Source organism: Balaenoptera acutorostrata, chromosome 12, assembly GCF_949987535.1.
Source record: "Balaenoptera acutorostrata chromosome 12, mBalAcu1.1, whole genome shotgun sequence".
Taxonomy (NCBI): Eukaryota; Metazoa; Chordata; class Mammalia; order Artiodactyla; family Balaenopteridae; genus Balaenoptera; species Balaenoptera acutorostrata.
The window spans coordinates 39,488,465-39,509,517 of NC_080075.1; the positions used below are offsets into that span (position 1 = coordinate 39,488,465).

Below are 21,053 nucleotides of genomic sequence, written 5' to 3' on the forward strand. Positions count from 1 at the left end.
TACTGGGTCATCTTTCTTTTTTTGTAGAACCGTATTGCTGTTGATAAGAATTATCCTTGAATATTGCCAGTGTGTGGATAATATCCCATCTGTTACTACTGACATGCTCACTCGTCTATCAGATTTATTGAAGGTGTGTATGATTTCACTCCTATGGAAAAAATAGTTGGAAGAGGTAATTCATTAGGGCGTGAGTAATCTTCCAACTCTAAGACATTTCAAGGTTAAGCTATCTTTAAGACATTAATTTTGGGACATTTGATTGTGGTTGAACACAACATGTTATTTGAAGGAGGCCACCTGCTTCCTTCTCACTCCACATTTGGTGATTCCTCATTACACCCATAGAGTTGTTAATGATATCGGAGACAGGAGATGATTTGTTCGTTAGGTGCTGAACATGACTGAGGCCACTTAGGTCAAAAAACCTGGACTGGTTTCAAATGTGCATGGAAGGAATTCACTGAACTTTACAAAATTCATCTCACTAAGGTTAGAGATTTTTCTTAAATCATTATTTCAGAACCATTGATGTAAAATGAAACTGTGGTGATAGTGTTATTCAGCCATTTCATATTAACAGATATTTTAAACTGCTAGCCTAGAGAAAAGGCTTTATTTTTTTCAAATACCTAATCTATCAATTAATTCTGTCCCAAAATTAAGTTGTCATATTTCAGTCCAGAAAGATTTTGTTACCCTTTCGAAAGTAGGACTATCCAATTAGAATGACTGAAACAACTAGTTTTGTGAATGCCAATTAAATATTAATTTCTGAACAACTGATTTTTAGAATTTCTCAACTTTTTCCCTACCAGACTGTAAATATTATCATTTGGGAACACCCCTTGCCTTTTTTTGTTTTGTTTTGTCATTACATAAACAGATCCTAATTGCTCCTACTAGAAAAACTCATTTGGTCCTTAAATGAGAGGAAAGAGGAATGTATTTTTAGAATTAACACATTGCCAGCATATAAAGAATAGTTTTTAATAAATTGTTGGTTTGTTTTTTTTTCTTCCTTTGTTAGTACTTCAATTCAAGAAGTTGCCAGTTAGTTCTTGGAGCTGGTGCACTGCAAGTTGTTGGACTAAAAACAATAACTACAAAAAATTTGGGTATGGATTTTTGTATTTAATTCACATGCTGAGGCATTACAGTGATGTCACTATACTTATGTTTCATTATACCTGATGTTTTTATGCCTCTAACTAAAGCCTCTAAAAGTAGCAATGTCACTTTCTTATGTATTGCCATAACTGAAAAATAACTTCTGGAGAAATGTTATGAGGAATTTTCACTCCAATAAATATAAGTTACTAGAAAGTTGCACTATTGTAAAAAAATGTTAAAATGTAATATGTATGAAGTACGTATGTATATATGGGGTGAAAGGTATCTGAATGTCAGAAGAGAATCGGTTGTCCCATTAGCTTCCTCATGCCAGTACTACTCACAACTTGAGTCCATTGGAAAAGCAGCATAATTCATTACATCATTCAGTACCAAATGATTTTCTTAAACAAAAAATGTGAAATATGTTGCTTTCTGTTACTGTGTTCTTCATTTATGTAATAAACTGGGGTCTGTATAAAATTAATTGATATTTTTTACATAATTTGATAGGTAATTAAATACCTTAAATACCAGCTAATACCTTTTTTTTTCTCCACGATATGTCTACCTCCCGGATCTTCAGCTCTTTCTTCACGCTGTTTGCAGTTAATCGTGCACTACATTCCTGTGATCAGGGCTCATTTTGAAGCTCGACTGCAGCCTAAGCAGTATAGTATGCTTAGGCATTTTGATCATATCACTAAGGTACCTTTCCATGTATTTTCTACTGGAGTTTTGTAAATTTAACTCCTTAATTGTTAAGTATTTTAGATGTGTCCGAGGGACTTTAAAATACAACGTTATTTCTCATTACAGGACTACCATGACCACATAGCTGAAATATCAGCTAAGCTTGTAGCGATAATGGATAGCTTATTTGACAAGCTGTTATCTAAGGTAATAATTTACGGAAATTATTAGGCTTTGTTTGAAAGCGTTGTGACTTTTCACAGTTGTCTAACAAATCAAAATTGTTCCGAGTTTAGGGAAAAACTCAAATGTTCAGATCACCCAAATAGTTGATATTCATTTCCTAAGGGACTTGGGGGTAGGGGTGGGGGAAGATGATTTCAAGGATGATAGAAACCCTATGTAGAAGTAATTTTATATTAGCTGCATTGAAAATTATGTATCTTCAAAGCATATTTTAGTCTGAAAGCCTTCCAGAGACAGAATTGAGAAAATAAACATTAAATTATTTGTGGTAAAGTGTGTTATTTTATTTTCCAGGCTAAGAAGGTAGAGCCTGAGGTGCTCTCTTATTTCCGTCATAGATATTCAATTTCAGTACTTGTTTCTTATTTGCTTCCCATTCCACATAGGTCATTAAAAGGAGCACTGTTTTCCAAAAAATTCTTAATTGCACTCGGAGGGTATCTTCAGAAAAATGTCACTTAATCAGCCCTAGTCACTTTTGCCCTATCCCTCACTCTTTCCTTTCCCTCAATTATTCAGTACATGTCTTAGAGAGAAAGCAGAAATCTCATACCTTGAAAGTTTGAAGGTTTATTTAGTTTATACTTTTGCCCCAGAGTATTTTTAGAGTAATCTTATAAAGCAAGACCCTTTGATATGCTTTTCCTTCTACTTGGATCCTTCAGATTCTGAGATGGCAAGAGCAGTAGGCACATAAAAATTATAAAAAGGCAAGATAAAGTGGTGCCCATTCACACCCAAATCTTTGAAGTTGACAGTGAGAAGGAGTGATTGGAAAATAAGATTGCATTTGTTTAATGTTAAGTTCTCAAACATTTTGGTCATAGGACCCCCTTTACATTCTTAAAAATAATTGAGGACCCCAAAGAGATTTTTTTATGCAAATATACTTATCAGTAAGTACCATATTAGAAATTAAAACTAAAAAAAAATTTAAAACACAAGAATACATAAACACACGTTTGATTAGCCTTCAGAATGACATCACAGGTCATCTAAAAATCCCCACCATTCAATCATGAGAGACTGAAAGTGAATAATACTAATCTTAGTATTATTATGAAAATGGTTTTTACCTCACATATTCCCTGAAAGAGCCTCTGACTCCCAGGTGTCCCCAGACCACACTTTGAGAACCTCTGACGTAGTTAGTATATAGAATAGATGTTTTATGCTTCTCTTTTAAGAAACTTAAGGAATTTATAGTTATGTGCAAACATACCTATGTTATGTTATGCCTTCTAAGTTTCTAGTTTTGTATGGAGAAAAATGATTGGTTAGAAATTCTCTGTTTTCTTCATGGTTGCCAAGTGCAAGCTAAATGCAAAAGCAGTTCTATTCCACCAGTTTCCTTTTTGATACATGACATTCTTCTGTGTACCAGAAGTCAATGAATAATGCACTGTGACTACCCTCAAGAAGTTTATCATCTAACAAGGCGGAGGACTAAACACCTAATAATGTAGAGTAAGGTAAATGTTAAATAGTGAAGCTAGTAATAAGCTGGGGAATAGAATGAAGCAAAACCAAAAAAGTGCTGGTACTCTTAAAACCTTGACTTTTTTCTATCATGTTGGTCATCCAAAGTCTATGAACAAGAATTGGGACTATGGCTAGACTTTTTCCTGTGACAATTCATTGCATTCTTTTTTCTCTCTTTCTTTCTTTTTGGTAAAGAAAAATAAAGAAAATTATTTAGTGAACTTCCCATATATTTATCACCTATATTTAACAGTCATTAACATTTTTGTTTTTTTGCTAAAATATTTTGTAGTTAATTTGAGGCACTATAATATTTCATCCCTAAATACTTGGGTATATATTTCTAAAAACTAGGGAGGGATACTTTTTAATATAATCACACTACTATATCACACCCAACAAAATTACACATTGCATTTGGTTATTATATCTCTTAACTCTTTTATAAATTTCAAACACCTCCCTCCCCATTTTTTATGTCATTTTTTTAATGTCAAGAGTGTGCCTAGACATTTGCAACTCAGTGTTTTCTCTGCTACCTTCCTCACTGATGACTTCTCCCGTTACCCTGACATGTTACATTTTCCCTGTATTATCAAGTCTCTCTTTACCACTCCCTGCCCTACTTGCTTCCATGGGTTGCCCAGGAGTTTGGCTCACTGATGACTTCTCCTGTTACCCTGACATGTTACATTTTCCCTGTATTATCAAGTCTCTCTTTACCACTCCCTGCCCTACTTGCTTCCATGGGTTGCCCAGGAGTTTGGCCCTGTTTTTAATTCACACTAAAATAGCAGACAGTGTTTGATTTGGGTTAGTCTCTCAATTTTTAGCTTTTCACTTTCTTATCAGGAATTTTAATTTGGGGAAAGAAGAATAACACAGTAATAAAATATAGGCTGATTCTAAGAAGCTAATAAACAAGGGTACCTTTCCTTGGGTAGAATGAAACATTAACATCTAATTGTACTTCTGGCTAGACTAATGTCCCAGCCACCATTCATTCATTCATTGAGTTAAATCGTGTTAGGTTAACAGTGATACACAAGAGTGAAGAAGCCTTTGATCTTGTCCTCATATAGTAAAATATCTAGTAGGATAATTATATCAATAACTATAACAGGAGGTAGATTAAAGTATCATAAGTAAGGAATCGATTCAGTGCTATTGGAGCTTTTAATGTTTTGAAAGAGATGGTTGTCAGCTGGGGAGGGAGATCTGGGAAAGCTTTATGGATGAGGCATGCATATAAGTTTTGCTTTTAAAGATAGATACAATTAGAGCAAATGAAGTTGAAGCGAAGAGATACTCTGAGGTAACAGCATGAACAGACATGTTGGTAGGAATCCTAAGAAGGAAGTTTAGTGTTGGGTTTTGGAGTCAGGTAGACCTAAGTTCAAATTCCATGTTTGTCACGCATTAGTCACTGAAGAACCTTGGGCAAATTATTAATCTCCTTAAGCCTCGGTTCCTATCTCTAAATGAGGATAATAATAAAGCCTTGTAAACTTGTAGTGAAGATTTATGAGATAACATATGTGGAGCACTTTTCTTTTATCATGTATCTGACTATAGCCAGTTCCAATAAATGTTGACTGCTAATGCTTTTGCTGTTGTTATTAATAATAACAAAGGTAAGTAATTCCATTTAGCTAATGTATTAGGGTGGGTAAACCCAGGAGTGGGAGATATGTTGGAAAGATAGTAGAGAGCTTTGACTACCAATGGAAAGCTAAGCAATTTAAGTCAAGTTTATGGAGGTATAATTTACATTCAGTAAAATTCATCCTTTCTAAGTATATAATTTGATGGATTTTAACATGTATATGTAGTAGAACTACCACAATCAAGATATAGAACAATTCTGTCACTGTTGGCATTTTGCAGTTAATCCTTTCCTGACATCCCCAAACCATGACAACCACTGATCTGATTTTCTTCCATATAGTTTTGCCTTTTCCAGAATGTCCTATAAATGGAATTATACAGAATGTAACCTCTTGTCCCAGGTTCCTTTCATTTAGCATAACGCTTTTGAAATTCATGGATGTTATAGCAGGTGTTAATGGCTTGTTCATTTTTATTATAGGGTGATATCGATTGTATGGATGTACTACTATTTGTTTATCCATTCATCAATTGATAGATGTTTGGGTTTTCTCCAGTTTCTGGCTGTTATGAATAATGCCACTATATACATTCATGGGCACATCTTTGTGTGGACATGTGTTTTCATTTCTTTTGTGTAAATACCTTGGAATATATTGATGGTGGCATAGAAATGTAAAACTTTATAAAAAACTGCCGAATTATTTTCCAAAGTGACTATACAATTTTATATTCTACTTGTGATGTACAAGAGTTCTAGGTACTCTTTATCTTCACCAGCACCTTCTATTGTCTCTCTGTTTTTTAATGTTAGTCTTCTAGTAGGTCTGTATTGAGTGATATCTCATTGTGGTTTTAATTTATATAATGACCAATAGGTTGAGTATCTTTTCATGTGTTAGTTTGCCATCCATACTTTTTCTCTGGCAAAATGTTCAAAATTTTTTTGCTCATTTTTAAAAATTGGGTTATCTTCTTATTGAGTTTTAAGAGTTCTTTATATATCCTAGATACAAGTCCTTTATCAAGTATTTTCTCCCAGTCTATGGCTTACCTTTTCATTTTCTTAAGTGTCTTAAAAAGAGCAGTTTTTAACTTTGGTGAACTCCAGTTTATCAGTTTTTTCTTTTATTATTCATGCTTCTTGTGTCTTATCCCAATAACTTTTTGTCACCCAAGTTACAAAGATAATTTCCAGTGTTTTCTTCTAGAAGCGCTATTGTTTTAGGTTTTATATATAAGTCCATGATCCATTTTTAGTTGATTTTTTCATATAGTGTGAAGTATGAGTCAATGTTCATTTTTTTGGATAGTTCCAACACCTTTTGTTGAAAAGACTGTCCTTTCTCTATTGATACCTTTGTTGAAAAATCAGTCGACTATTTTTGTGTGGCTCTATTTTTGGACTCTCTATTCTGTTTTATTGATTTATATGTCTGTCTTTACACTAGTAACACACTGTCTTAACTACTGTAGCATTATTATAAGTCTTGAAATTAGGTAATGTGAGTCCTTGGAGGTGGAGCCTTCTCAGTGTTTTCACTCCTCCTCCAATTGTACCCAGCCTCTGCTTTGATTGGTGTAGGATCCTGGGCTTAAGATGTTTTTCTCCCTTTCCTCAGAACCAGGCATGTTTTGTTTCTACCCCTCACACAGTGGCCTTGGGGACGAAAGAGTCCCTTCTCAGTGACTTAAGGCTTTTGCCCTGTATACAAGGAGGGTTTGGGGGAGTGGGTGGTATTTGTTCCTTTTCCCTGGTGGCAGCCAGTCACCTCCTGCTTGCCTGTGTTACTGAGAGTGACTCTCTATGGTCTCCTGCCCTGACCCCAGTGTTGCTTGTGAGCACCTGCTAGAGACCCATGGAGAGCTTGTGAGTGGAAACTTCCCTTGTAGCTAGGGTTCTCTCTTACTGTGAACATATGCTAGTCTATTTGGCCTTTGGGAAATTATTAAAATGTTAGTTGTTTTCTTATTTGCTTCTAGGGTGGTCACCTCTTCTTCCTATGCTTTGCTGAAAGTGATTCCTGTGTCCCGTCCCTCCTCAGGGGGCCTTGTTACTCTTTGGAATTTGTTCCCTTGGTTCCTGTAACCTCTATTCTCTGATAGGTTCAAGAAATGTTATGGTCTTATAAATTATTCCCATTTTTTTCTTGTGGTTAGGGTAGTAATGACATTCTCTTGCAGCTTTCTAAATTTTAAACAGAAACAGAACCCAAAAGTTTTTAAACTAATGAATCACTGGATTAGAATTGTATTGGGTTGACCAAAAAGTTCATTTGGGTTTTTCCATAACATCATATGGGAAAACCCGAACGACCTTTTTGGCCAACCCAATACTTCAGAAGGGTTAATCAGATAGTATGTGGAATGGATGTGAGGTGTTGTGGCATGTCCTCTATTTGGAATACTTTCACTTAATTTTTTTCCTTTGAAGACTCAGCAGCCTGAGTGTGCTCCTAGAAAGCCATCTCTGCTGTCACCTAAATGTTCTTCACCCCTGTTCCTGTAGAATGTAGTGTCCACTTTCTGGAACACCAACGAACTTTTCGACAGCCAGCTCCCCAAAGGGACTATCTCTGTTTCATCTTTGTACACTTCAGCTGACACGTTTGTTCAAGCACGCACATACACTCTTACACATACACATATGTACATACCTATGTGCATTTACACACACATATGTACATACATACATATACACATCCAGGAAAATATTTATTCAGAGCTTACTATGTGCCAGGAAGTTTTATTAAGTGTTTGTTGAAGTAATATCTGGATTTGTTAAAATGCTATATTTTTTCAGATGAGAAGTACTGAGGCCTCACCTAGGGTGGGGTTTCTCAACTAAGACAATTTTGTCCCCAGAGGACATTCAGAAATGTTGGGAACATTTTTGGTTGTCACAACTTAGAGTGGGATGATACTGGCAACTAGTGAGTAGAGACCAGGGATGCCGCTGAACATCCTACAATACACAGGACAACCCTCACAGCAAAAAATTATCTAGCCCAAAATGTCAGTAGTATAGAGGTTGAGAAATTCTGACCTAGAGTACTAACTAATGTGTAAAATAATATGAAAGTATATTTGATGGGACTTAGTCACTGATTCAATACAAGGAAACAAGGAAAAGAAGGAATAAAAACTGAGTTGGAGATTTCAGGGCTGTGTGATCAGGAGGATTATAATACCAGTAAAAGTAATTGAAACAGGTAGGAGGAGCAGGTTTGGGAAAGCTCATGGTAAATTCAGTTATGGATTGGAACATGTAACAAATGTGTGACTTAATAAAATGGTTCAGAACTAGAGATATATTAGAAGTTATGAGACTGAACGATGTTGATGAGAGAAAAATGAGGAAGATAAGGGGGTATTAATGTTAAAGTAGCTTTGCACTTAGGAGACAGGAGATAGAAGAAGGGGAAGGTTAGGAGGGGAGGAACCGGGAAAGCATTGTACTGCACCAGGATAGTGTTTCAAGTGTGAAATTCTGTGAAATACTGCAGAGCAGTGAGGAAGGGAAACTAGAAAAGTTACTAAATTTGGAAATTAGGACCTCCTTAGTGATTTTTCCAGAGAGAAGTTTCAGAAGATTGTTAATGGCGGAGGGAAGGTAGTTTGGGTGGTGGCAAGAACCAAACTTTAAGGGTTGAGAATAAAGAAGTACAGTATCAAGTTTAAGTGACTGAAGAAACGTGTGGTGAAGGTCAGATGGAAAGGATAGTATCTTGAGGGAAAGCAATGATGAAGGAAGGTTTTGGGGGTATGCTAGTTTCCTGGGGCTGCCATAACAGATTCCCACAGACTGAGTGGCTTATAACACAAACATTTATTCTCTTGTAGTTCTGGAGGATAGAAGTGTCCCTAGACCATGCTCCCTCTGAAGGCTCTAATAAAGAATCCTTCCCTGCCTCTTTCTAGCTTCAGCTGCTTGCTATCAGTTGTTGGCATTCCTTGGCTTGTAGATGCATCACTTCAATCTCTGCCTCTGTCTTCACGTGGTCATCTTCCCTCTGTGTTTCTCTGTGTCTAAATTTCCCTCTTCTTTCTTTTATAAGAAAGTGGATTTAGGACCCACTCTAATCCACTATGACCTTATGAGGCTCTAAGTGAACATGAATTTGGGGAAGCAATTATTCAACCCAGGACAGGGGGATAGTTAAGATAAGGCGATATTACCACAGTGAGATATTACTTCATACCCACTAGGATGCTAAAATAAAAAAGACAATAACAAGTGTTGGTGAGGATATGGAGAAATTGGAACCCTTATATGCTGCTGGGTGGGATTGTAAAGTGGTACAGCCACTGTGGAAAACATTTTGGCATTTCCTCAAAAGGTTGAACATGGAGTTACCATATGATCCAGTAATTCCACTTCTGGGTATATACCCAAGAGAATTGATAACATTTGTCTACACAGAAATCTGTACATGAATGTTCATGGCATTATTATTCATAAGAGCCCAAAAGTAGAAATAACCCAAATGTCCATTAATTGCTGATTGGATAAACTATGGTATATTCACGCAATGGAATATCATGCAGCCATAAAAAAGATGAGGTACTGACACATGCTGCAACATGGATGAACCTTGAAAGCATGCTAAGTGAAAGAAGCCAGTCACAAAAAGCCACAGATTGTATGATTCCATTTCTAGAGATTAGTAGTTGCCAGGGGCTGAGGGGAGCGGGGAACGGGGCATGCCTGCTAATGGGTATGGGGTTTCTTCTTGGGGTGATGAAAATGTTTGGAAATTAGTGGTGATGGTTGTATAACTAAGAGTTTACTAAAAAAAAGTTAATTGTACACTTTAAAGGGGTGAATTTTATGGTATGTGAATTATATCTTAAAACTTATTAATAAAAAAGATAAGGGGATGTTTGATATATCTCTAGGCTGAAGAGAGACAAACCCTTGAGTGGTCACGACTTTGCTTGGTCCAGTCACACGGTGACTTCCACATGGTTCTGCTGCAGCAGTATATTGGAACTCATCATTTTAATAAACTATATACGATTAGTGCATCTAAAATATAATTATTTAGCCCAAATTTGTCTTATAAATGAAAATGATACATAATTTAAGCTGTGAATTCTAAAATGTGGGCCAAAAGATGATTATCTAAATCATATCAGTATACTGTTCCAGATGTAAGAATAGTAAGTGAATTTACCTAATTTAAAATTTTCAGTACAGATCATTGAAAAAGTCTTCTCTTTTTTATTATTATTATTTTAAATTTATTTTATTTATTATTTTTGGCTGCATTGGGTCTTCATTGCTATGCTCAGGCTTTCTCTAGTTGTGGCAAGCAGGGGCTACTCTTTGTTGCGGTGCACGGGCTTCTCATTGTGGTGGCTCCTCTTGTTGCGGAGCATGGGCTCTAGGCGTGCAGGCTTCAGTAGTTATGGTGCGGGCTTCAGTAGTTGTGGCTTGTGGGCTCTAGAGCACAGGCTCAGTAGTTGTGGCGCACAGGCTTAGTTGCTCCACGGCATGTGGGATCTTCCTGGACCAGGGCTTGAACCTGTGTCCCCTGCATTGGCAGGCGGATTCTTAACCACTGTGCCACCAGGGAAGCCTGAAAAAGTCTTCTCTTAACCTTAGGGTAAATATGATTACTATATTGGCCCACCTGCAAAGAAAAAGAACATTTTAATTCTACCAGTTATATTGATTTCAGATATGATCATGTTGAACGCATTCTTAAAATCATGTTTAAAAAATAATCTGTTAATTTGGAGGGCCTACTTTAATGATTCATTATCGTATTTTGAGCCAGAATAGTAGCTAACATTTTTTGAGTATTTACTTGGTATCAAGCACTAGTTTGAGTTCTTATGAGCCATCTTTTAAAATCCTCACAGCACGCCCTTTGAGATATAGAGAAATATCTCACCCAATATAGAGAAGTAACTCACCCCATCTCACATAGCTAAGAATTTTAAGAGTTGGGATTTGAACCCAAGCAGTCCATCTTAAGAAGGGAAGCCGCCTATGTTCTTAGCCACTAAATTATGCTGGCTCTCTCAAAATAGATTAGGATTTTTAATGAAAAGTTTTTGAGATTTGCATGAGTAGCACAGATCACAGTTGAAGAGTTAGATGTATAGGGGTAGAAAATATATGTTTTAGGGAACAGTGGGGACAATATGCAATCCAGAGGACATGAATATAATTCTCATTATTTTTCCCTGCCAGTATGAAGTGAAAGCTCCCGTTCCTTCTGCCTGTTTCAGGAATATTTGTAAGCAAATGGCAAAAATGCATGAAGCTATATTTGATCTCCTTCCAGAAGAACAAACACAAGTGAGTAGTAATTCCTAAAACTATTATATATAACATAAAATGCATGCAGAATTGGAGTGTTTTTATTATGTACTTTTGGCACAGTTAAGCTTAGTTTGTATTCCAGTATGATTATTATTATTTTTTCCAGTTGTTATATTGACTTGATTTCAGAGTGCTCCTTGCCCTGACAGGCCAGAGCAATAGTAGCTTTGCTGTGTAGTCAGCCATTCTAAAAAGCAGATTTTCATTTGTCCATTGGGTCATCAGAGGTCCCAGATTCTACTGGCATCATTTATTACATTATTAGTTTGAAAATCAGGATTAGCATTTATCAATGAATAGTAGAATATGTTACTCACTGTGATTATAATCCAAATTGGATAGGGGAGGAATTAGTGATAGATTTAATAATGAGATGACATATAAAGTAACTCAATCAGTATGCCTTAACATTAATATTTGTTAGATCAGCATAAATGATGTGTAGTAGGCACAGATCAGGAAAAATAGCAAAATGGGTAGTCTTTGGCACCTCTTACTTTTGAAGTATCCACCCTCTGTCTCTACTGTCTTCCCTACACTATTATCAGAGTTCTCTTCACTTTTCGGTGACATTCCTACCCGTGACTTCCCTCAATTCCCTCGCCTAGTACTTTAAAGGTTCCAGTACTTCTTTTTTTCCAGTCTTCTTTACCCACCTTAGTTTGTTCCCTTTATACCAGGTGATCTCATTCAAGTCTAATTGTAGAATGATATAATGTTCTAATTAGTACAAGCCTAGTTGTTACATGACTAATGATCTTAGCTTTCACTAGGATTTCTGCTATTTAGACAAGTTTCTTATCAATATTTCAGTTTGTCTCTAATTGGTTGAGTGCTTGGAAATGGTATTTGGGAGCAGAGTAGCTTTTTCAGTGTCTCTTCCCTGCTCTTGCACCTGCTGGTCTCCTTTCCCATGCCACCTCAGACTTCCATCCTATACTAGCTATTACCATTTTTTCATGCTTCCCTAGGTTTTCATTAATCACACCATCTTTATGATTAAATATCATCCAGCGCCTTTGGGGCTCTCTGAGGACTGAGGAGGAGCCTTGAGATATGGAGCACCCACTAGGGTCTCTTCTTCCTTTCTCAGTCTTCCTAGCTAAGCCATCCTTTTCATTCCACATGTAAGATCCCCCACCTCTGACATTCTGACCTTCTGGACTTGCCATTTGAGTTCTAATTCTAGAACAAGGCTTAGCCAGGTCCAGGAGCTGGGTATATAGGTATTTCATGTATTTTTATCTGCATCATCATTTAAAGGGAACTCTTGTCAAGCTGGGCACAAATTATAGATTTTATGTCATTATTGTCACTTGAGTACCAGTAATTCCATAAAACTTTTCCATAGATGACTTTATATATTTTTTCCCATGGGAAATATATTTCACAAAATTGTTTCCATAGATTAATTGTATATAATTTCAGGTCAGGCATTTCCCAAAGAAGTATTGCATTAAAAATCTGCATATGAAGCAATAAAATACTTCCAAGTAATTGGGAAGGATAACGGTAGCCTTGCCTTTACCATTGTGACTTTTTTCTCTAGCAAGTTCCTAGTTAATATTGATACATTGCAGAATTCTCCATCTCTTTTTATTCTTTTTACCTGTATGGTTGATCCCATTTACACATGCCAGAGGATTTCTACTAAGGGGCAAAAGGCAGTGATAAGCCATATCACTAGAAGAAGTACTACTGAAAAGAGCAAAAAGAGCTTTTATCCAACTAAGGAGAAAAACTATACTGAAATAGCAATTAAATACTTTCAGAGGAGCATTTTAAAAGTATATGCCAAAGCAAAAGGTTTTTTAAGTTTTTCTGCAAATAATAGTGATTACTTACTTACGTCTTCTATGTCAATACAGCTTTAAGAAACTGAGTTTTATTTCTTTTCCAGATGTTATTTTTAAGAATTAATGCAAGTTACAAACTCCACTTGAAAAAGCAATTATCTCACTTAAATGTGATAAATGATGGAGGACCTCAAAATGGGTATGTTTTCAACATGTTTTTACCCCATACTCCCATATTGAACTGTTTGATTGGTTTTTATTCATTATGCTGTCCTTTTCCACTATAATCTTGCCAGGGCCCCAGACTGTAAAATCAGCAAACTTTTGCCTTTTTTTCCCTCTGTGGAGGTGATGTATATCTATATCTATCTGTGTTAAAGTGTTTTATAGATGGTGAATTAGCTAACTAACCTTATATGTTCATTTTGAGGCAGTGTACATTAGTAGCACCTCCTTAAGTCACCCAGTAGTCTTCACCTATCCAGACAGAACTCAAAGTCCTACTTTGTATGACTGTGAGAAAGTCACTTAACTTCTGTGCCTTATTTATAAAATGAGAACCATAAAATCTGCCTTAATTCCTTCACAGGGTTACAAAAAATAAGTGTATACATATTTTATTGTAAGCCATTGAACAAATTGTATGTATTATTGGCGAAATAGATTTAGAATCAGAAAACTTGGGTTAAGTTCTGCCACTTACTAGCTCTATAACTGGGCCAATCACTTACCCTGCGTCTTAATATTCTTAGATTTAAAAATAGGGATGATAAAAAGTTCTGTCACAGAATTTTTGTTAAGAGCAATGTAGATAAAGATATGGGTTTAAAGATTATACAAAGTGCAAAGCACTGATCATGTAGGTACACCTTTATATGGTTTCTGTAGTGTGTTACCTGTTCCATGGATTAAGAATAGAATATTTTGTTCCCTTTTAAAGGAGTTTCAGGCTTAAGTTTCAAACTTATAGGAACAAATGTAAAAAACATCTTTTGGAGTCAGAAGTTGGCCCTACCCTTAAAAAGAAAAGAAGTACAGCTGACCCTTGAGCAAGAGGGGGATGGGGTGGGGGTTGGAGGTGCCGACCCTCCAGCAGTTGACAATCTGAGTATAACTTAGGGAGCTGGCCGTCCATATACAGGGCTCCTCTGTATCAACAATTCCACATCCACAGATTCAACCAGCTGCAGATCATGTAATGCTCTAGTATTTACTGTTTTAAAAAATCTGCGTATAAGTGGAGCCACGCAGTTCAAACCTGTGTTGTTGGAGAGTACAATGAATTGATTTTGCACAAAACTGTTTGGAAGCTTCAAACTGCTGAATTTGTCAGCCAGGCTGAATTTAAGAGTTTTACGCAAAAATCTGATTCTCTCTTTTGATTATTACCTGGTTCTTCTTTTTTTTTTTAAAGAATTATTTATTTTCAAAAATTTCAAAGCCACAGAAAAGTTCAAAGACAGTATAGCAAATATCAAATATCTCTCAGAAACTATTCATACAAAGCTAATTAAAGGCCCATTCCACTCACACTTTTCTACTTTTATTCACATAACCAAATCTCACCGGTTGGTTTTTCTCAGACCAGTAGTTCTGAAGCATCCAAGTTAATTCATCACCTATTATTTTCTTTGTTAATAAAGCTATTTGGGGGTTGGTACCACCTTAGAGATCTTCGTTGCCACATACTTTTAAAGACACTAATACTGTGTAAGTCAAACTATGTCTTTGAGTGATCAGTTGAAAGATATTTTCCCTGAAAATTTATCTCTAGACTTTAGCCAAAGACATAATAAACTACCTGCTTAAAAGGAATTTTTGTTCCTGAAATGGCTCTAAAATTTTACCTTTTTTTTTGAGGTGAAATTCACATAACATAAAATTAACCATTTTATAGTTAACCATTCAGTGGTCCTTAGTGCCTTCGCAGCCGCCACCTGGGTGCAACTGCCAGCTCTGTCTAGTTCCAAACATTTTACTACCCCAAGAGGAAATCCCAGACCCATTAAGCAGTTGCTCCCTATTCCTTCTTCTCCCCAGTCCTGCACTTTTTCTTTTTAATGTGATTTTCTTTTTTCTCTATTTTAAGACATTTTAAAAATACAGAGACATATGGAGAATAATATTTGTATTCCTGTTACTTAGAATTGATCATTATTAACATGTGTCATTTTCACTTGAAAAAAAAATGTTCATCATTTTTTTTAAAAATGGCATTCCAAATGGAGCTTAAGTACCCCTTGACCCCATCTCCAGTCCTTTTCCCTTTCCCCCAACCCTTAGGCAATGTTTCTAGTAAATCTGGTCTATATCCTTTAAGTCCTTCTCATTTATTGTCTTTATCTAAAAAAAAAATGTGGAGCTGTTTTATGAATTTACTTTACTTACATGGTATATTGTACATATGCTGCTTGCTTTTTTCTACTCGACATTGTTTATGTTGATATATATAAATTGTCCATTTTTGATTGCTTTATTGTATTCTCCCACATGAATCAACCATATTTAATGTTTCCATTTCACCTGGTGATCGATTTTAGGTCATTACAATCATGCCACAGTGAAGATCTTTCCTTATGCATGTGTAATGGTGTGATCATTTCTTTAGGGTATGTACATAGAAGTAGATCACATGTACATTTTCACTCTACTAGGTTTTGCCAGAATGTTCTCCAAAGTGGCTATACCAAGTTTATATTCCCACCTTTATTCCACATCTTGCCAACATCTGCTGTTAGATTTTTTTAATTGTTGCCAGTCTAATGGGATACAGTGGTATTTTGTTTTGATTTGCATTTCCTAATGTTTGTCATCTTTTCACCTATTTGTCATTCAGGTGTTCTCATCTGTGACTTTTCCTCTTCATATTCTTCACCCATTTTTTATCTTGGGTATTATCTTTTTCTTGCTGATTTTAGATTTTTGCATATGCCCTCAAACTGATCCTTCATTGGTTATATATATTGCAAATATCTGCTTTTCTTTTACGTTCTTTTATCAAACAAATATTTTCAACTTTGATGTGAAACATATATTTTCTAGGTACTATCTTGTATAGACTGTAAATAGTTGTTTATTAAACATAACTTGATATTTTAAAAGAGATTTGTTAATTTCATTTAATTTTTCATGTGGGAACCTTAAGACTTTGTTCTTTTTTGAGCCATTGCTGTCAGTTTCAGTGTACTTACTAATTTAGACTCTTTTTATGGATTTTAAAGCACCTTGACCCAGATGAGTTTCAAACAAAAATATGGTCCTTACTGAATTCTGCCATGTGACAAAAGTGAAACATTAAGTACATAAGTACGAGTGTATTTATAAATTAGACTCATACATATATTAAGGGTGCTTAAAATACCTTTGCCCCCTTGTAGTCCAGCAATCCAGAACTTACATGCTCTTTAAAGTATCAAAGCTGCATTTCCTCTTCTTTTACAAACTACTAATCAAGATCTCCTATTTGTTTCTCCATGGGCCACATCTGTCAACGTACACGTCTAATCAGACCAGTCCCTATTTTTTCTGTGTGGAGCTTTGATACTTGTTTATCTGAGCATTCTTTACAGGAGTGTTTTTTCAAGGATAGGCATTAATGTGACAGCTAAATACTTAAAAGTATAATTCTTACTTTTTGTCAAGTATTGTTACATTGATTGTCAATAGCAAGTTTTGTATCCAGTAGTACTTAACACATGAGTCCCAGCCTCAGCCTTCATTTAACTTCTTAGGATGGCATTCAGGAAACTTTCTTTTCCTTGAGTTCACTAGTCATATACATGTATACTCTATTCTAGTGACAACTGATCAAAAAAAAAAAATTTAACTTGTTATTTTTCTCTATTTCATACTGTTTTAAGATAAATTTATTTTATTGGGCAGAATTAATTATGAAACTGAGTCCAACCTGCATTGGTTTATTCCTTTTCAAAACACTGTTGAAAGAGAGAGAACATTAAATGATCTAACTATATGATAGTAGGAATCATGCTGAGAGAAATACATTGACATTTGGTCCAAATTTTAAATCATAGTCTAGCAGCTAGGATAGGACTCAGATTACTCTGTGAGCATTGCTACTTTATTATTTGAAAACATGAGATTAAAAATAATTTTCTTTCCAATGTTTAGGTTGGTCACAGCAGATGTAGCTTTTTACACTGGAAATCTTCAAGCCTTAAAAGGCCTTAAAGATTTGGACCTAAATATGGCCGAGATCTGGGAACAGAAAAGGTGATGACATACTGGAAAACTGGGTAGTTCATCTTACCATGGGATGTGTATGTTTGTGACGAAAATATGGATGCCTGTGATTCAAGAACTGAACCTGGAACCCAAAGTGAACTGGGGTTGGGGAAGGGGAAAAGGAAAGTATCAGTGTTGGGAAACTGGGATCTACAAGGAATGCCATTTGTGTGCTTCCTTCGGTGAGGAGTAACTGATCAGGTGTCTATAATATTTTTCATTCTCTCTGGAAACAGACTCAGGTTTCTTTGGACCAAATCCAAAAGAACACATAGCTGTAACACAGCTGTAGTTGACTAGAATGCTCTGTATACTTTATATTAAAAAATGCTTTGCATTTCTTCCAGTGCAATGAAATTCATATGGTGTCCCACCTTATTTAATGATGGTACAATTTAAAATATTAAAATCTTACTCAACCTCTGTAGAAAGTTTTCTCTATGAAAGTAAAGCTGTTTGAAAAATTATTTTTTTACAGATCTTTCTATAAAAATAAACATCTTTTGATTGCTTGGATTTAGGAATTCAGTTTTTGTTTCAGTGACCAATGTCAAGTTTCAGGCTTTGTGTGTCACATATTTAATCTGTCATCACCACTGTATGTCAACTGCATAAAGCCTTCCAGAATAGTCTAAATACTTGAAAGACTGATCGTAAGTAATAATTAAAGAGTAAGATTTTGGTGTTCATTTATGCAACTACTAATTTAAATACTTTTCAGATGTGGTGTATGAAAGCCTGCAGTTTAACAGCTGTATTTTTATAAAAAGTATCTATGAAGGGTTGGGGTGTTTTTTTTTCCTTTTTATTTCTAGCAGAGGTAAGAATACATTTTCATATATTCTGCCTACTTATCTAAATGTTAAAGTGAGAACTCCTCATAACATTGAAGTATGTCCCCTGCCTTGGGTTCTTATTTGTAAGTAACTTTCAATGTATATATGAACAAAGACCAGGGAGAAATAGAACTGTTAAAATATAGGCTGCTGTGTTGGGGCCAGAAATATAAGGTGATGAGTAAGTTATTTAAAGACTTTTATAACACCTACCTTCAAAATTAGAATCAGCAGCACTCTATAAATGAAAGTGCCTGTGCCTCACTTCACACCAGGAATCTTGCCTAACCCTGTCAGAGTGCCTAACCTTGTGGTGATTATGTACAATGAAATAGTCTTATTTTGTGCTCTTTGGTTTCCTAAGAGGAATTCTTTCCTTTATCATTATTACAGAGGTATGTCATTGGTTCTTAAACTGTCTGTCTAAAATAAAGCTGTAAAGAATTACCAGACTTTAAAAGACAACTTTTTTTTTTTATAGTATACAGTAAACTTATTAAACAGGCAGCTTACTCAAAAACAAGTATGGAAGAATTGGAAAATGATTCTTAGAGAAAAGCTGAAATTCAAACTACCAGCAGACCTGATTTGGGTTATTCAAGAACATTTTCCAGTAACAACAAGCAAGCTTCAACAAATGAAGCTTCAAAGAAAGGGAACTTTTTATAAAGTTATACCCCACCCCGCTATACTAGAGAACAAGGATGTGAAAGAAATGCCCTACCTCTACCCACCCCACCCCCTTCAGCTGGGAAAAGAAACACCACTTTGTTTCAATAAATGGAGAGTCTATGGAGAACACGGCAGGCATCCCAGCTTTAGAACTGGATGAAAGATATTAAATACCTTCAGGTTTAATTCCTGTGGAAATAATGATGTGGTTAAGATTCTTAGACATGCAAAAACTGGATTTGTTAGGTAACTGGCTAGTGAGTACTTCAGTGTTCCAAGAGCAAGTCTTCCAACTGACAGAGTAACTGTTTAGCAAGAGTAAACCATTTTTCTTCACCATTTCATAAAGTTAGCATTGAAAAGTATAAGTGTACACATGGATTGCTTCACAGCTTTATTTTTAAAACCACAAGCAGTTCAAAGTGACCATCATTGAGGCCTCTGTTAAAAGATTTTCCAGCAGAGCTACCCCAGTTTTAAGATTAAACAATATTGCACTTTAAGATGAATTTAACTTTCAGGATCTTCTTCAAAAAGAAAAGTATTGCTTCCACCTGTGCTTTTCACAGACTAAAAGCATACTGCAGAAAACTCAACTTAAAAATTAACACTGCAGGGTACAGTAACATAGTAAAGTACCTGCCTATTTTATAATCCTAGAGAACATTTCATTGTAAGAAACTGTTTAACCCATAATTAGTATAAAGTGTGCACAGTATTTTTCATTCAGTGGTCCAAGATACGAAGGTTCCCAGATACAATCTTGTTCTCTAATACTGCTCCAGGTGGGATGTCAATTCGGTCACCATGATTTGCGATGATGATAACCGTTCCCTAAGTGACAGGAAAAACAAAAAACAAGAGTATACTTGCAAGTGCAGCTGAAAATGCAACTGATTTTCTTACAATTATCAAGTTTATGTAGAACTTCACTTACAATAGAGTAAGTGCATTTATAAACAATATTACACATCAAAAACAAATAACACTAAATTAAGGAAAACTGTAATGTGTCCTGTCACAATACTGGCGGTAGCTGTGGTACCATCTCTGATAAGGAGGCAAGGAATCTAGCAGTGGGAAGCAGGCCAGCGCCACAGAATAGCGGGCCCTTTCCAAGAACTACTTGGAAGGCCACCAGCATTATCTACCTTCGTAAACTGAAAGGTGCTTGGTTTATATTTACGTACAGGTGTGGGTTTGTTGTTTTTTTTTTAAGAACAGTTTAATGATTTATGTTTCATGTCTTAAGTAAAATTGTTTAGATGAAGCAGTATCAGCAATAATTATATATATATTGTTTTGTTTTGTTTTGTTTCCAAGATCTGTAAGTAGCTTTAATAGGAAGAACACATGAAATCTAGGTATGTATGGAATTTTTAAAAAATATTTGATTAGGAAAAAACTGTTGAATCTTTGGTTCTGAGCTTTAATACTCATACCCATAGTCCTTCCTATTTCTTATGCTAGGCTGGAATGATACTCATCAAAGTACCCAAGCACTACAGTAATGTGAATGAACATCTTCATACTGATAACAACAGATTACTTTAACAAGAATAGATTATAATCAGTATAAACAGTATAAATAAAGCTGTCATTTTTTCGACTTTCATTCAGATTCAAATAGTCATCTTTAGTTAACTAATGCTAATTTATCAGTGATTCTATTTTAAATATTGTCATATTTCAATAAAATAGTACCAATTCAATTATTTAATAGTGTTTGCTTTCCACTTGAATGCTATATTCCACAAAATGCCTACACACAACAATTATATTTTAACCATGTTGTATATTTATGGAAAACAGTATTAATACTAAATATTGTAATAAGCTATTTCATTTTTAAAATGCATATCTTATAAACAATCTGGTACAAACTAAGAAGTATTCCTTAAAATAAAGGTAAATTTAGGACTAGAAAATGAAACCTGTCTTGTAAAGCTTTAAGAACTGTAATTTTCATCATAATGACACACCTTTAATGAAACATTCTTGCCAAATGTTACATCTCCTGAAACTGTG

The 21,053-nt window shown here is 35.3% G+C and overlaps 2 protein-coding genes across 9 annotated transcripts in view; one reads left to right on the plus strand and one right to left on the minus strand.

Annotated features, from left to right (window-relative positions):
• Positions 1 to 18,805, plus strand: part of VPS54 (VPS54 subunit of GARP complex) — a 150,463-nt gene extending 131,658 nt beyond the window's left edge. For 7 of the 8 annotated variants that reach the window (XM_007189731.3, XM_028168407.2, XM_057558190.1 and 4 more), the window contains 7 exons: positions 28 to 133; positions 1,031 to 1,118; positions 1,700 to 1,821; positions 1,933 to 2,013; positions 11,345 to 11,452; positions 13,377 to 13,471; positions 17,404 to 18,805. In XM_007189731.3, coding sequence (XP_007189793.1) covers positions 28 to 133; positions 1,031 to 1,118; positions 1,700 to 1,821; positions 1,933 to 2,013; positions 11,345 to 11,452; positions 13,377 to 13,471; positions 17,404 to 17,509 — 706 coding nt within the window. In that variant the 3' untranslated portion in view covers positions 17,510 to 18,805. Of the gene's footprint in view, positions 1 to 27; positions 134 to 391; positions 493 to 1,030; positions 1,119 to 1,699; positions 1,822 to 1,932; positions 2,014 to 11,344; positions 11,453 to 13,376; positions 13,472 to 17,403 lie in introns of those variants that run through there. The other variant, XR_009009908.1, reaches the window with a different exon arrangement.
• Positions 18,806 to 19,406: 601 nt separating this feature from the next.
• Positions 19,407 to 21,053, minus strand: part of UGP2 (UDP-glucose pyrophosphorylase 2) — a 55,047-nt gene continuing 53,400 nt past the window's right edge. Inside the window, exons 12-13 of the mRNA XM_057558195.1 lie at positions 21,008 to 21,048; positions 19,407 to 19,859 (exon numbers count right to left, since the gene is read on the minus strand). Coding sequence (XP_057414178.1) covers positions 19,752 to 19,859; positions 21,008 to 21,048 — 149 coding nt within the window. The 3' untranslated portion in view covers positions 19,407 to 19,751. The remainder of the gene's footprint in view (positions 19,860 to 21,007; positions 21,049 to 21,053) is intronic.